The 15,040-nt window shown below is 33.8% G+C and overlaps 1 protein-coding gene across 11 annotated transcripts in view; it reads right to left on the bottom strand.

Moving 5' to 3' along the window:
• Positions 1 to 15,040, bottom strand: part of WRN (WRN RecQ like helicase) — a 142,933-nt gene that overhangs the window by 72,388 nt on the left and 55,505 nt on the right. For all 11 annotated transcript variants that reach the window (XM_024250704.3, XM_063726361.1, XM_054561026.2 and 8 more), the window contains 7 exon segments: positions 14,221 to 14,301; positions 11,548 to 11,692; positions 10,502 to 10,577; positions 8,935 to 9,002; positions 8,541 to 8,649; positions 7,582 to 7,650; positions 2,646 to 2,728 (listed from right to left, as the gene is read on the bottom strand). In XM_024250704.3, the coding sequence (XP_024106472.3) occupies positions 2,646 to 2,728; positions 7,582 to 7,650; positions 8,541 to 8,649; positions 8,935 to 9,002; positions 10,502 to 10,577; positions 11,548 to 11,692; positions 14,221 to 14,301 (631 nt within the window).

Raw genomic sequence — 15,040 nt, 5'->3', positions numbered from 1 at the left:
CACTATAATTATTTTGGCTTTTGAAACTAAATCTGAGTGAGTAACTGATTTTTTCCTTCCTTCCTTCCTTCCTTCCTTCTTTCCTTCCTTCCTTCCTTCCTTTTCTTAGGCTAAAGTGCAGTGGCGCAATCTCGGCTCACTGCAAGCTCTGCCTCCCGGGTTCACACCATTCTCCTGCCTTACCCTCCCCAGTAGCTGGGACTACAGGCACCCGCCACCACACCCGGCTAATTTTTTCTTTTTGTATTTTTAGTACAGACAGGGTTTCACCATGTTCGCCAGGATGGTCTCAATCTCCTGACCTCGTGATCCACCCGCCTCGGCCTCCCAAAGTGCTGGGATTACAGGTGTGAGCCACCGCTCCCAGCCCCTTCCTTCCTTTCTTCCTTCCTTCCTTCTCTCTCTCTCTCTTTCTTTCTTTCTTTCGTAACTAGCACTATAACAGGTACCATGCTCAGCTCATTTTTTTTTCAGAGATGGGGTCTCACTATGTTGCCCAGGCTGGTCTCGAACTCCTGGGTTCAAGCAATACTCCTACTTCAGCCCAGATTTTAAATTAAATAGGTTAAAACAGAGATGATGGTCTCTTTTATTTTAAAACTTTCCTTTTTTTAAAAGCTTTAGTTACAGGTTTGACAAACTAGCTTTTAATGGAGCTAAACCTTATCCCTCGAAATCAGTTTAGACAAGCTTTTGCCAACATTCACTTAAGTTAAAAGTCTGGTTGGTAAGGAGCCTCCCTATAAAACTATGTTTGCTGTTTCTGTTAAAAATCGAGACTACTTAAGTAATTTAACATTTACCTAAAAATGAGGAATCTGATTAGCTAAATGTCAGACTGCTGTACAAATAACATCTTGCGTATATTCATTTTTGCAAGCACTGTACAATTTCCCGCAACAAAAGGCAAAGGAAAATATTTCAAAAATAATTTTTATTTAATTTATCCCTTTTTATTCAACACTGAGTCAACCAGAGAACATTTTCATCCATCATAAGCAAAGTACGCTGTTCTAATAATTGCAGTGTCCATAATTCATCCATTACAAAAAAACAAAAATAGAGAGTTCTAACTACTTGTCAAAAGTATTAAGTATTTGCTTAAATACTTAAGCTTATTATTCATTTAACACTATCACAGAAACAAAGCAAACAGTAAAAACGTACCCAAACCACTGTGGACATAGACCCCAGCTTTTGTAATACAACCATGAAATTTATATATAGGGTAGTTATTCTTAATCCAAAGTGAAATATTCACAATAACTTCATACAACCTAATAGGAAATATATCAAATTCATTGTCCATTAAAGGCAAAAAATACAGTATGTCAATAAGGGAGTTTAAGACCTCATATATGTACTCGTTGCTAATATATTTAATGAAATGTTAATTGCTGCCCTCATTCTTTGGTTGGTTTTAACACATACTAAAAAAGATACAAGTTTGTTTCCATTATATTGTTGGAAAAATTATCAAATGCTTTCCTACAGTTATATGAAAGTAACCATTAAATGAGACGTTGCAATTCGAAAACCTAACCTATCTGGAATTATTTGAATACATAATTATACAAAAAGATAATATGATATTGAAAAATTAAATTTGGTTAGGCCAACTGAAGGTGTGAAATAGGGGCATCTGCAATAGAAGTCATGATTGCAATTCTTGGATAGTTGAGCCTAACAACCAAGAAGAAAAAAAAATTTTTTTTGAGGCATGGTCTCGCTCTGTTGCCCAGGATGGAGTGCAGTTGCATGATCTTGGCTCACCACAGCCTCCATCTCCCAGGCTCAAACAATCCTCCTACCTCAGCCACCCAAGTAGCTTGGACTACAGGCATGCACCACCAGGCTCGGCCAATTTTTTAAAAAATTATTTGTAAAGATGAGGTCTCACTATACTGAGGCTTAAAATATTTTTAAGTACAAAAAAAGTGCTATCAGCTTTTGACTAATTCTATATTTACACTTTCTAGGAAATAAACTCTGACTTATCTAAGTTTTTGGTTTTTGTAATAAATCATACTCACTAGTGGCAACTAATCAAAGGTATTGTGGTTTCCAACCCTGGCTATATATCAGAATCACCTGTGAGAAGCCACCAATGCCACGTGCCACCCCAGGCCTGTTAATCAGAATTTTCAAGGTTGGGGGTTGGTTACCTACATTTTTTTTAAAGTTTGAAAAGTGATTCTTATGAACAAAGAGGGTACAAAACCACTACGCTGACTTAATTTAGATACAGAACATGAAAAACAAGTAAATTAAAATTTCATAGAACCTAGGATTCAACATTCATTCAACAATATGTTTAAGTGCCTATATGCTAAGCACTGCATTGGGGAAACATATATTTTAAAAAGTGATATTTTGCCCTTGAAAACAAGTTTATAGCCTAGCGGAAGAAAACAGATATATCAACAGGTAATTATGATAATAGAGCCTAATTTCTAAAGCAAAAGGAATTATAGAGTATCATGGGATAAGATAGGTGAAACACCAAGTTAGAGAGTCAGAGATTTCCTGGAGGAAGTAATGTTTGAAATAAACTTTAACAGAAGTGAAATCCAGTGTCCATCCATAGGTTTAACTTTAAATATTAACTCAGGAAGTATTTACAGAGATCTTTCTTTATCACTTACCAATATCAGCCTCAAGTTGCTGGAGCAGGCCCATGTTACCTGAACAGTATTCTGGAGTTATATATACAATCCGGTATTTACCTCTGTAAAAACAAACAAAACAAAAAAGAAAAAAAAAACAGGAAAGGAAACATATTAACAATAAAGAAAACAATTATCTCAAGGAATTACAACTTAAAATCAAGATACCTTATGAATGTTTAAATAATACTTTATGTCACGAAAATCTAAAAGAATGCTATATATATGCAGAGAATGCTTATCTCTTCAGAGAGAAAAATGAGGAAGATTCACTAAAGACTACAGATAAAAAGAAAGACCTATTGTATTTTCCAAACCCAATTCCAGTCTCTTCCTAAGGGCTGGCTAATTTCTTTTGAGTGGGATCTATGAGACATTCCTTTATCCTTAATATAAATTTCAATATACACTCATGCTAGCTCAAGTTAATTTCTATTCTGGGTAGACAGAATCCTAATTAAGACAATGTTTGTAATAAGGCTAGGTCTGGGGCAAAATATTTACAGAGTCTGTTCTCCATTCTATGAAATGAAAACCTAGATCAAGTCAAATGTAATGAAACTTAATTTTCTATATGGAAAGACTTTAAAAGCATTCACCTGTCCATTCAACAGATAAGTTTAAGTGTCTATTGTGCACTAGGCATTGTGCTTTCACAAGGAGTCAAATAGGAACAAAACAGATATGCCTTTACCTTTATGAAATTAATATTGTATTCTAATTAACATAGGAAACGGTATAAAGAATAAGCTCTGATGTCAAACTGCCCAGTTCTACTTCTTACAAGGTAAGTGATGTTAGCCAAGTTACTTTAGCATGCCCAGTTTCTTCGGTATAAAACAGTGACAATAATTATCAAGACAGCTAATTGTTTCGATATCTAGATTCAAGGTAAACTCAATCAAAATCCCAGCAGGCATATGGGTTGAAAAGGTGATGCTGACATGCTCACAGAAATACAAAGGACATAGAATAGCCAGAACAACTTTGAAAGAAAAGAGCAAAGCTAGAGGCCCTGCGCTACCTGACTTCCAGGTGTATTATAAAGCTACAGTAATCAAGACACCAATCAAGACAGACAAATAGATCCACAGAACACAGAATAGAGAGTGCAGCAATAGACCCACATATATGTAGTCAATTTATTTTTGACAAAGGTACAAAGTCAATTCAGTGTAAAAGCACAGTCTTTTTAAAAAATGGAGCTGGAACAATATGTGAAAAATACATAAACTGTAATCAATACCTCATACAATAGACAATATTTACTAAAAATGAATCATAAATCTAAATGTAAAACTTAAAACTATAAAACTTTTAGGAGAAAATATAAAAGCAAATCTTTGTGACCTTGGGTCAAAACACTAAAAGCAAAATCTCTAAAAGAACAAATCGACAAACTGGACTTTATCAAAATGAAAAACTGCTGCTCTTCAAAAGAACTGTGTGGAAAGTATGAAAAGTCATAAACTAGGAGAAAATGTTTGCAAAGCGTATATCAAATACATAATTTATATTCAGAATATAGAAATGACTATCAAAACTCACTAAGTAAAAAATAGGCAAAAGATTTGAACAGATACTTCCTCAAAGAAGATATACAGATGGCCAATAAGTGTAGGAAAAAATGCTCAATATAATTAGTCATTAGGGAAAGCAAACTAAAAATACAATGAGATACTATTAGAATGGCTTAAATTAAAGATCAGCCAGACTAAGTGATAGCAAGGATGGGGAGGAACTGGACCTCTCATACACTGCTGGTGGGAATATCCCATGATACAATCACTCTCAAAAGCTTCATAGTTTCTTAAAAAATTAGCATATAGTCCAGCAATTCCACTCTTAGGCATATATGCAAAAGCGTTGAAAATGTATGTTCATAAAAAAATTGGTACACAAATGTTCACAGCATCATTATTCATAACAGCCAAAAAGGAAACAACCCAAATGTCCATCACTGATGAATGAATTTTTAAAATGTGTATGCCCATACTATGGAATATTATCCAGTCATAAAAAAAGATCGAATGAAGTACTGATATCATTATGCTAATTAGAAGACGCCAGACACAAAAGGCCATATACTGTATAAGTTAATTTACAGAAACATCCAGAACAGGCAAATCATAGAGATAGAAAGTAGATTAGTGGTTGGAAGTGGGCAGAACAGAGACAATAGGCCGGGCAGAGTGGCTCACACCTGTAATCCCAGCATTTTGGAAGGCTGAGGTGGGACAATTACTTGAGCCCAGGAGTTTGAGAATAACCTGGGCAACATAGCAAAAACTCATCTCCACTAAAAATAAAACAAATTAGCCAGGTATAGCAACATATGCCTACAGTCCCAGCTACTCAGGAGACTGAGGTGGGAGGATCAATTGAGCCCAGGAAATCAAGGCTGCAGTGAACTAAGATCATGCGAGTGCACTCCAGCCCGGGAGACAGAGGGAGACCCTGACTCAAAAAAAAAGAAAGAAAAGAAAGGGGAAAATAGGGAATGACCCCTTAATGGGTATGGAATTTCTTTTGGGAGTTAGCAAAATGTTCTGGAATTAATTATGATGGTTATATATTATTACTATACCAAAACCCACTGGACTTTAGTAATGATTAAAATGGTAAAAGTTATGTTCTGTGCATTTTATCTCAATTAGAAAAAAGAAAGTTAAACATATATGCATCACATGTTCCAGTCATTCCGCTCCTTCATAAAATGAAAACATACGTCCATACAAAGACTTACATACGAATGTTCACAGCAGCTTTATTTGTAATAACCGAAAACTGGAAACGATCCAAATGTCTACCAGGTGAATGGATAAACAACTTGTTGGATATCCATAAAATGTAATCCACTTAACAATCAGAGGAATGAACTATTAATCAATGTAATAACATGAATGAATCTCAAAATAATTATACTGCATTATTTAGATCAGACAAAAAAGAGCACATAAAATATGACTGACTCCGTGTATATAAGTTTAGAAAATGCAAACTAGTCTACAGTAACAGGAAGGAGCTCAGCAGTTACCCGGTGACTGGGGTTAAAACAAAAAGGTAAACTTTGTGGGTGATTAATATGTTCATTATCTGGATTGTGATGATGGTTTCATGAGTGCATACCTGTGTCAAAACTTATCAAATTATACATTCTCAGCATATAAAATTTATTGTAAGTCAATTACACCTCAATAAAGGTGATTTAAAATGCTTAGAAAAAAAGAAAACATGTTCACAAAAAAGATTTTTATAAGGATGTGTATAGCAGCTTTATTAGTAACAGTCCAAAACTAGAAAAATAGCCTAGGTGTCTATCAATAAGAAAATGTAAAAACAAACTGTGCTATATTCAATGAAATACAATAAAATAATAATCAGATATTAAAACAACAACAACAACAACAACAACAACTGCATCAGGTGCGGTGGTTCACGCCTATAATCCCGGCACATCGGAAAGCCAAGGCAGGAGGATCGCTTTCTAATTTTGTCTCAGAAAAAAGAAAGTCAAACATATATCCACCACATGATCCAGTCATCCCACTCCTTGACATGTATCAATAAAATCAAAACATATGTCCATACAAAGACTTATATGTGTCTCAGCTTTATTTGTAATAATCCAAAACTGGAAACAATCCTGACACCAGGAGTTCAAGACCAGCCTGGGCAACCAAGCAAGATCCTGTCTCTACAAAAAATTTAATAATTAGCCAGGCATGGTGGAACATGCCTGCAGCCTAGCTACTTGAGAGGCAGGAGGATAGCGTGAGCCCAGTAGTGAGAGGCTGCAGTAAGCTATGATTGCGCCACTGTACTCTAGCCTGGGTGACAGAAGGAGACCCTGACTCTGAAAAAACAAAAACAAAACAAAACAAAACCAAAGACTACTGATACATGCAACAGCATGGAAGAATCTCAGAAACATTACACCAAATGAAAGAAGTCTTACACAAAAGAGTTAATATTGTGTGACTGCATTTATATGGCATTCTACCAAACTATGGTAGAGAAAATCGGAGCAGTGGCTTGCCTAGGATGGAGGATGGAAGGACAGACTGGGGAGGGACATGAAGAAACTTTCTAGAGTGTCAGTGATAGTCTGTATCTTGTTAGAGGTTTGGTTTATATCTTTGCATGCATTTATCAAAACTCAGTAAATATATGTGTATCTCGTGTGTATGTATACACTAATACATAGGTAAAGAAAGCAACTGCTAATGGGTGTTCTTTTAGGAGTGATGAAAATGTTCTGAATTAAAACATGCATATATATGCATATATATTAATATATGTTTGTGTATGTATATATATGTGTACATATGTTTGTGTGTGTGTGTACATATATATATGTACACACACACACACAAAATGGGTGTGTGTATGTGTATCTGAGATGACATTCTCCTTAGGAATTATATCATGATAGAATTGGTTGGGCAAGAGACCTAGAATCCAGTCCCTGCTCAGCCAGTCATTGTGTGATTTTGGGCAAATTACTTGTCTCTGAGCCTCAGTTTTCTCATCTATAAAATGAGACAAATCTTGATACTCTCCAACTTCTCTTCCACGACCAAAATTTTTATAATTCTGTGAGTACAATGCTAATCTTACAGCCCAAGAACTGAGAATAACAGATTTCTTCAAGTTTGAAGGATTTAAAAAGTAACAGTCCTGCAAAGGTACAAAAGAAAGTGCATTTTAAAATTATGGACTTTTTTTTCATGCATTTAGTAAAATTTGTTTGTGTATAAAATTCTCTCATATACCACAGACATCTGACCACGTGATTAGAAATCACATAAATTACTCACAACTTCCTCAGCAACATGTAATTCACCCACATAACAAACTTGCACACGCATCCCATAAATCCAAAATAAAAGTTGAGGGAAAAAAAATTACTCACAATTTAATATCTGTTAGAACATTTTCTGACTGTGCTGATCCAAGGAAGCAAGCTGGGACGTTGGACATTCTATAAGAAGAAAAACAAATATTGTGGCACCATGTACACACTACACATATCAATTTCATTCTTAAGTGAGAAAGAATAAAGAAATATAATAATTTATATTCCTGTTCTTTGCAATTTTCTTTTTTGTCACTTACTAACTTGATAAGCAAATTCCTTCAAGGGCCTTATCAGAATGCAAGTTTTTAAGGTAGGTCTTTGAAAGAGACTGCAAGCTCAGGGCAGCAGGGGATGACGGGGGTTAAAGAATAGGTTGCTAGAACCTATTCCTTCTATCTAACTGTATGTTTGTACTCATTAACCAACAGTAGGGTAACTATAGTTAACAACAATAATACTGTATATTTCAAAATAACTCAAAGAAAAGATTAGAAATGTTCCCAGCACAAAGAAATGATAAATGTTCAAGTTGATGAACAAATGCACTGATTTGATCAAGTGTATTTGATATGAGTGTATCAAAATACTACAGTACCCCATGAATATGTAAAGATATTATGTATCAATTTAAAAACAGATTGCAAGCTCAGGTTGAAGAAGCTGAAAAGTTTTTCATAGATAAAAAATATACTTTCATGTATACACTTCTTATCAAGCTAAAAAGCAAGGGTAACAGAAAGAGAAAAGAATTTTGAGATATTCAATGTAAACCAGCATAAATAATGTTTTTTAAAAAAATTTTATCAGGGCCACCTGGTAGCTTTGAATTACAGAGAACATAAGAAAGAAGATAAGCTCTTCCACTAAAGGGTCATTTATTACCAATAAAGATAAAGCAATACCTGCAGAAATGTGTTATTGTGAACTAGATTTTAACATGCATAATGGATCAGATGTTTCACTCACAGAAGAAAAAAAGAGGGTGATGTTGTGGCAATGATAACATGACTTACTTAAGCTGTAGCACTTGGTCTTCCATCAGAGAAATAAGGGGAGAGATGACAAGGCCAATCTTGCCTACATAAACAGGTGGATACTGGAAGCACAAACTCTTTCCATATCCTTGAAATGAAAAAAATATGATCATAGAAATAAAAATAAACCTTTGATGCTTTCATTTCTTTTTATGATGTACTTATACAGATGAATGGTCAATACTAGTATGCTATCATCCTAAAAGCTAATTGATACATAAATCTGAGCATGTTCTTTGTTCACTCTCTTCTATATTTTACATCATTTGTAGTTGCATTTGTATTTTGAGAGTTTAATGAAAGATTAAGCATTTCAAACTCTTTATGTTTTATTTTTTTAAAGGATTAGGTTATTTGCTTAAGTACAACTTACCAGTTGCCATGACAGCAACATTATCTCTTCTTTCTTCTAATACTGAATGAATCACTTTCCACTGAACTCTTGAAGGTGAAAAGCAAAAAGCTATTTTGTTTTATTAATAAGACACCCAAGGTACAAATTAAAATCCATTCAATTTTTCATTTCCTCTTATAGAATTTATTTTCGAACTTCATACATAAATGCACAAACCTGGAACTTTAAAACAAACAACGCCATTTGACCAACCTCCCATTCAAGCTAACTAACAACTACCATTTGGTATAAGTATTAAATTTCACTATATACATCTAAAGTGAAAAACAAATTCTAAGCTTCATACTAGATATCCAAAAGAATCAATACTTTAAAATAATAAGAGAAATGCTCAGGGACAAGGACTGACTGAAAAGGGAAATAAGGGAACTCTGTGAGGTGATGATAATAATATCTCTTGATAAGAATTTGGGTTCCATGGGTATGCACATGTATATTTAAAGTTTGCAAATGTACACTTAAAGTTTTATATTTCCTTATGTGCAAATTTTACACCAAAGAAAAAACTGTAAGTAAATATTTAACTCGTTAATAATTTACATGCTGAAATACTTAGGTGGAAGTGTAATGGTGTCCTCAATTGACCCTGAGATGCATTTTAAAACTGGAATGAATGAATGGATGGATAGAGAGATATGAATGGATGGATATGTGATAAAGTAAGTATAGTAATGATAGTTGAATTTAGGTGGTGGGAATACAGACATGCACAGAAAAAAAGTTCTTTCAGCTTTACTACATCTTAGAAAATTTTCTTAATAAAATATCATGGGAAAAATCAATTGGAGAGGTGGTCTTCCGGCATGCTGTTACTGACCTATTCTTAACTAAGTGCTGGCTACAGGGTGCCCAGTTTATGAAAATTCATTGATCTCTACACCATGTGCACTTTTCTGTATGTAAGACATAAATAAAAAATGTTTAAGATCAAAAGAAAAAAGGAAAGAAATACTTCAGTGGATTATATTTTAAATTCTCAGAATAGGAAAAATCCAGTCTAGATTTTCACATGCTTATTAGTTTTATTCACATTTACTTGTTCATCTCATTCTTATTCATCTCATTTAATCCTTACAAAAATGTGCCTGTTAGATGTAAACAAATTTTGAGTACATTAAAATAGGTAAGATTATCACTATTCCTCAAATTGTTGTATTAAGAACTTCTAGTACATCTGCATGTTCTGGGTAATATGCACAAAACAGGCACATAGACACTCATTTAATGAAAAACAAGTCAGTATTAAATTAACATTTATTTATAAGTATCTTTAAACTAGTTTCTACTCAGAACCGCTCAGTTAAAGGAAAACCATTTTTCCTCACTTATAAAAACAATTTGCAGAAATGAATTTTATATAAATATCACCTTGAAATAATTTTGTAGTCACATAGAAAATACAGTGTGGCATGTATAACCATAGTGAAGTTGTGCTGTTGCTGTTAAGCAGACAGATTATTTGCCTTTTCCCTTGTTTTAAAGAGAATACTAAATATGTGATTTGATTAACTGAGATTATACTCACGGTTTAAAACTGGAATGGCCAAAGTACATCTTCAGGCAAGTAACTTGCTCTTCATTGGGTGCTGGCAACAAAGAGTCTTGAAATAAAATAAAATGGGCATTTATGTTCAAACAGAAAAACACCACATAGAGGGAGAAAACAGTTTATTTCATTGGCTTCTTTGAAAGAATACAGTGATAGCTACCATGGGTTAATGCTTTCTATTTTTTAATTCCAATACAAATTGGTCTTCTGGGTACCATCTGTGACACTTGGATTACTTTTAAGTATTAGCATTTTGTTGTGATTCACACTTTGCCAGGACTATTTAAAAAAACTGATGTTTTCGAATCAGGAATACTTCTAAAGGCTAACATTTAGGACAAACCATGGCAAGCAATATACCAATCCAAATGTTATAATATAACTAACCTTCAATTAATGGTAATCAGAAATTACATTAGTCCTGTACTAAAAAAGTCCACAGATAAAATAAAATCTTCGTTTTAGTTACCTAAAGCTAAATGTAGTTACACCTAAATTTAGTTACCAAAATCTCGTTTAGTTTAGTTACCTAAATCTAATTTAGTTAGGAAAAGTTAGTTACCTACATCTTTGGTCAAAATTCTAACTGCACAGCACAATGAAGTTATGTTAGCTCTACCCAAGTCACTTTCCCTGTCCACAGTGAGCTTGAAAGATTCCTGAGTGGCCAAGAAAGGGCAAAACAAAGAATCAAGATAATTTACCACTAAACAATGAAAGTTCATTATTAGAGTTCTCAGCTTTAATAATTCTAAATGAGAACTATAATGATTTGGAGAAATACAACAACAAAGGAAAAGACATTTTTATCATCATAATGCTACTATTACTCTATTTTTCTAAGTAGTAAGATTATGCTTTATGGAGACAAAAGCACTAAGGAGACAAAAGCTTATAAGGATCCAATAATTAACTATACGCCACAAAGTCCCTGACCTCTAAACCATCCAAAACTGGATCCTAAGTTAAAGTCAGTGGTAGGTATCACAGGTGAGTCATTTCAAACATACTTCAGTGCTTACCCTTATCATCATCTTTTTCCTCTTCATTAGCTTCATTTTCATCATCATCTTCTTCTTCTTTAGTAGGAAGACCCAGATTTCTTTCCATTTTTAAGCATTTAGAATGAGTTGGTTCTACCGTGCCACTATTGAGGTTTTCTAAAGACTGAAAGTTTAAAAGAAATTTTAAAAGCAAAACCACTGACAGTGTCGTATCTTTTTCACCAAACACAAAAGGACTATTATTAACAGGGCCTACAATTTTGTTGAAAGCTGGCAGATGTGCAAGCCATACTACAAAAGAACATGTGTGCTCCAGTTTAAATATGTGCTCATGAATGGTTTCTAAGGCGCAAGGCCAAAGATGGAACACTTCCAGCACAAACAAGGCTCATTAATAGCATATAATAAACTGCCCCTGGGGAAAGCTATCATAAATTTTAAATTTGGATAATTTAAAACATTTTTTCTTTATTGCACCTCAATATTTTTGATTCTCAAGTAGTAAACACGGATTTTAATGTTATTTTTGTAACAAGTTTCTCTATATCATGTGTCAGTCGCATTCTTTCTGAATAAGGCTGAAACTATGAGCAAACAATAAATGTGTTTTGGAATTGTCAAAACAACAAAAGATTCAAATCATTTTAGAAAAGGAATTTTACAAACGTGAAATAAAGTTATTTGTTTTTATTTTGGCTTGACAGCATCTGACATTCTCCCCTAAATAAAGATTATCTATTTCAAGAATATTTCAAAATTGTTTCATCTATAACATTTTTTTAACTATGAAGAGACAGGAAGACTTTATTAAACTACAGTTTTCACTTTCTCTTTTTATTAAACCTTTCATTTAATATTTTCATTTTGAAGGTTTTATTTTTAAAAAGTATGTTCATTTCAAGCCTGAAGGCAGAAAAAAGAAGTGTTTCTGTTTCTGTTTGTTTTATTTTATTCAAGTCCACAAACATACTTAGAATGCATTTTTAAAATAGAGTTCTCTAATACGGGCATCCAGATTGCCTTCTAAGAAATTTAATGTATACGTTTGTAGACATCCACAAGTTTCCTATAGATGTACTATTGGAACAGTACTTCTCAGAGAAATGGATAATTAATAACAAAATACAATTCAGTATTTATGTTCTAGTTTTACTGTTAGCTAATATTTATTAAACACTTACTAAATGTCAGGCTCTATACTAAGCTCTTCTCAAGCAATACCTTAAATAATAATCACAACTGTTAACTGAGTATCAAAGATGCTAAGAAACTTTCCCAAAGTCACACAGATACTAACTGGAAAAGCGGGGATTCAAACCTACATCTGAATTCACAATCTACTTTTTTTTTTAATTTTTTAATTGAGACAGGGTCTCACTCTGTCACCCAGGCTGGAGTGCAGTGGCATGGTCATGGCTAACTGCAGCCTCAACCTCCCCAGGCTCCCCAGGTGATCCTCCCACCTCAGCCTCCCAAGTAGCTGGGACTACAGGCGCATGCCACCACACCCAGCCAATTCTTGTATTTTTCTGGAGAGACAGGGTTTTGCCATGTTGCCCAGGTTGGTCTCAAACTCCTGGAATTAAGTGATCCTCCTGCCTCGGTCTCCCAAAGTGTTGAGATTACATGAGTGAGCCACCATGCCTGGCCCTAGAATATACATTCTTACTCACTACTCATTACTTGGCCTCAAAACTAAAAAAGTCAAGAAATTAATCTCATTTCATAAAAATAAAAAAATCTCATCAACCTAAAGATTAGGAATAAAAAAATGCATAATGGTGAACTTCTGTGTTTTTCTTCATTTTTTACTTAATTTAGCTACATTGGCTTTTCTTATTATACATCTTTGGTTAATAACACCTGACAAAGAAATTAGAGGTAAAGGAATAGAAAATATATAAATTATAAACTAGTATTTTCAATCTCAATAAGAAATGAGAGTAAAACTGAACCATTTAATCCATTTGAAAATTATATAATATAAAATATCCATAGTAAATAATACCAAAGAAAGTAAAGATGATTATTGAATGTATAAAAACAAAACTTCCAAATAAAAACAGATGCACATGAATTGGAAGAAAGCAAACTCAATTTCAATACTGGAGAGCCAAATCACTATCCATATTACAGGAAAAAATTACAAGAAAGTAACACAAGAAGGAACATAGGGCTGGATGCGGCAGCTCACACCTGCAATCCCCAGCATGCTGGGAGGCTGAGGCCAGTAGATCACTTGAGCCCAGGAGTTTAAGACCATCCTGGGCAACATGGTGAAATCCCATCTCTACAAAAATACAAAAATAAGCCGGGTATGGTGGCGCACGCCTATAATCCCAGCTACTCGGGAGGCTCATGCAGGAGGATCACTTGCGCCCTGGAGGTGAAGGTTGCAGTGAGCCAAGATGGCACCACTACACCCCAGCCTGGGTGACATAGTGAGATCCTGTCTAAAAAAAAAAAAAAGAAGGAACAAAGAAAGCACATTTAAAATCAGCATATTACCTCTAACCCATTACTCACAGACTGCATAAAAGAAACATGAATTGGAAAATGTGAAATCTAATGTTACATAATTAGTAGCAATTTCATTGTGGTGGAACCTGGTTTAGAATTAGTTAATATTTTACTTAATTAAATGTCCTTTGGAAAGAACTTGAAGTAATGTTTTTATAATTTTAAACATACCTTAAGCATCTCCATTTCTAAATCTTCATCGCTCTCAATTACATGGGACGTATCGTTTTCATTATTATTGGGAGATAAATGCTTTAAAAAAAGTATTAAGCATTAATTTCAAATATAACTGACTCCATATCCTCTTTTCTGCAGAACAAAGCTCCTATATACTAGATATCTTTAGACAACTTCCTCTTCCCTAATGGATATATAATATGTACTTACATATTTATATGATAGATAAAAAAGGGAGACAGAGAAGAATGAACAAAGAAAAAAGAACCAAAGAGAAAGAAAGAAATACAGTTAGGAATACAAAGTTAGATAAAGAGACAAAATAAAATCCCTGCTCTAAACAAGAATACAAAATGACAAGTTCAACTCAGGTTAAACAATGTCAAACTGTGCCTCCCAAACTTTTTGAGTATAAGAACTCTTCACAATGTTGAAAAATGCTGTACAAAGAACAATAGCTGTTTTTGACATCCACTGATTTAAAAAAGATTGCAAAAAACTACTATGATTGTTAATATATTTAAATAAATCAGTATTTTACAAATAGCATTCTCTATATAATTGAAAAATAGTGTCAGAGATGTTATTTATTCAGTCTATTGCCAATGTTTGGGTATGAGGAAACTTTTCAATAATTTGGCAATCTCCAGGAACCAAGTGTCCAACGAGATGGGATCCCCCACAAAAATCCATAGAAAGAAAACCCTCAAAAAATGCCATTTAAACAGAAAGTAGGAAAAGGAAGTACAGCCTTAATTAACCTGCAAAATTTAAGCAATAAAAAAATTGAAAATAAGCTTTTTACTAGGAAAAA

This window comes from Pongo abelii, chromosome 7 (assembly GCF_028885655.2).
Source record: "Pongo abelii isolate AG06213 chromosome 7, NHGRI_mPonAbe1-v2.0_pri, whole genome shotgun sequence".
Classification (NCBI taxonomy): Eukaryota; Metazoa; Chordata; class Mammalia; order Primates; family Hominidae; genus Pongo; species Pongo abelii.
The sequence above is the reverse complement of the archived record's forward strand: the minus strand, read 5'-3'. Positions and strand labels throughout refer to the sequence as shown.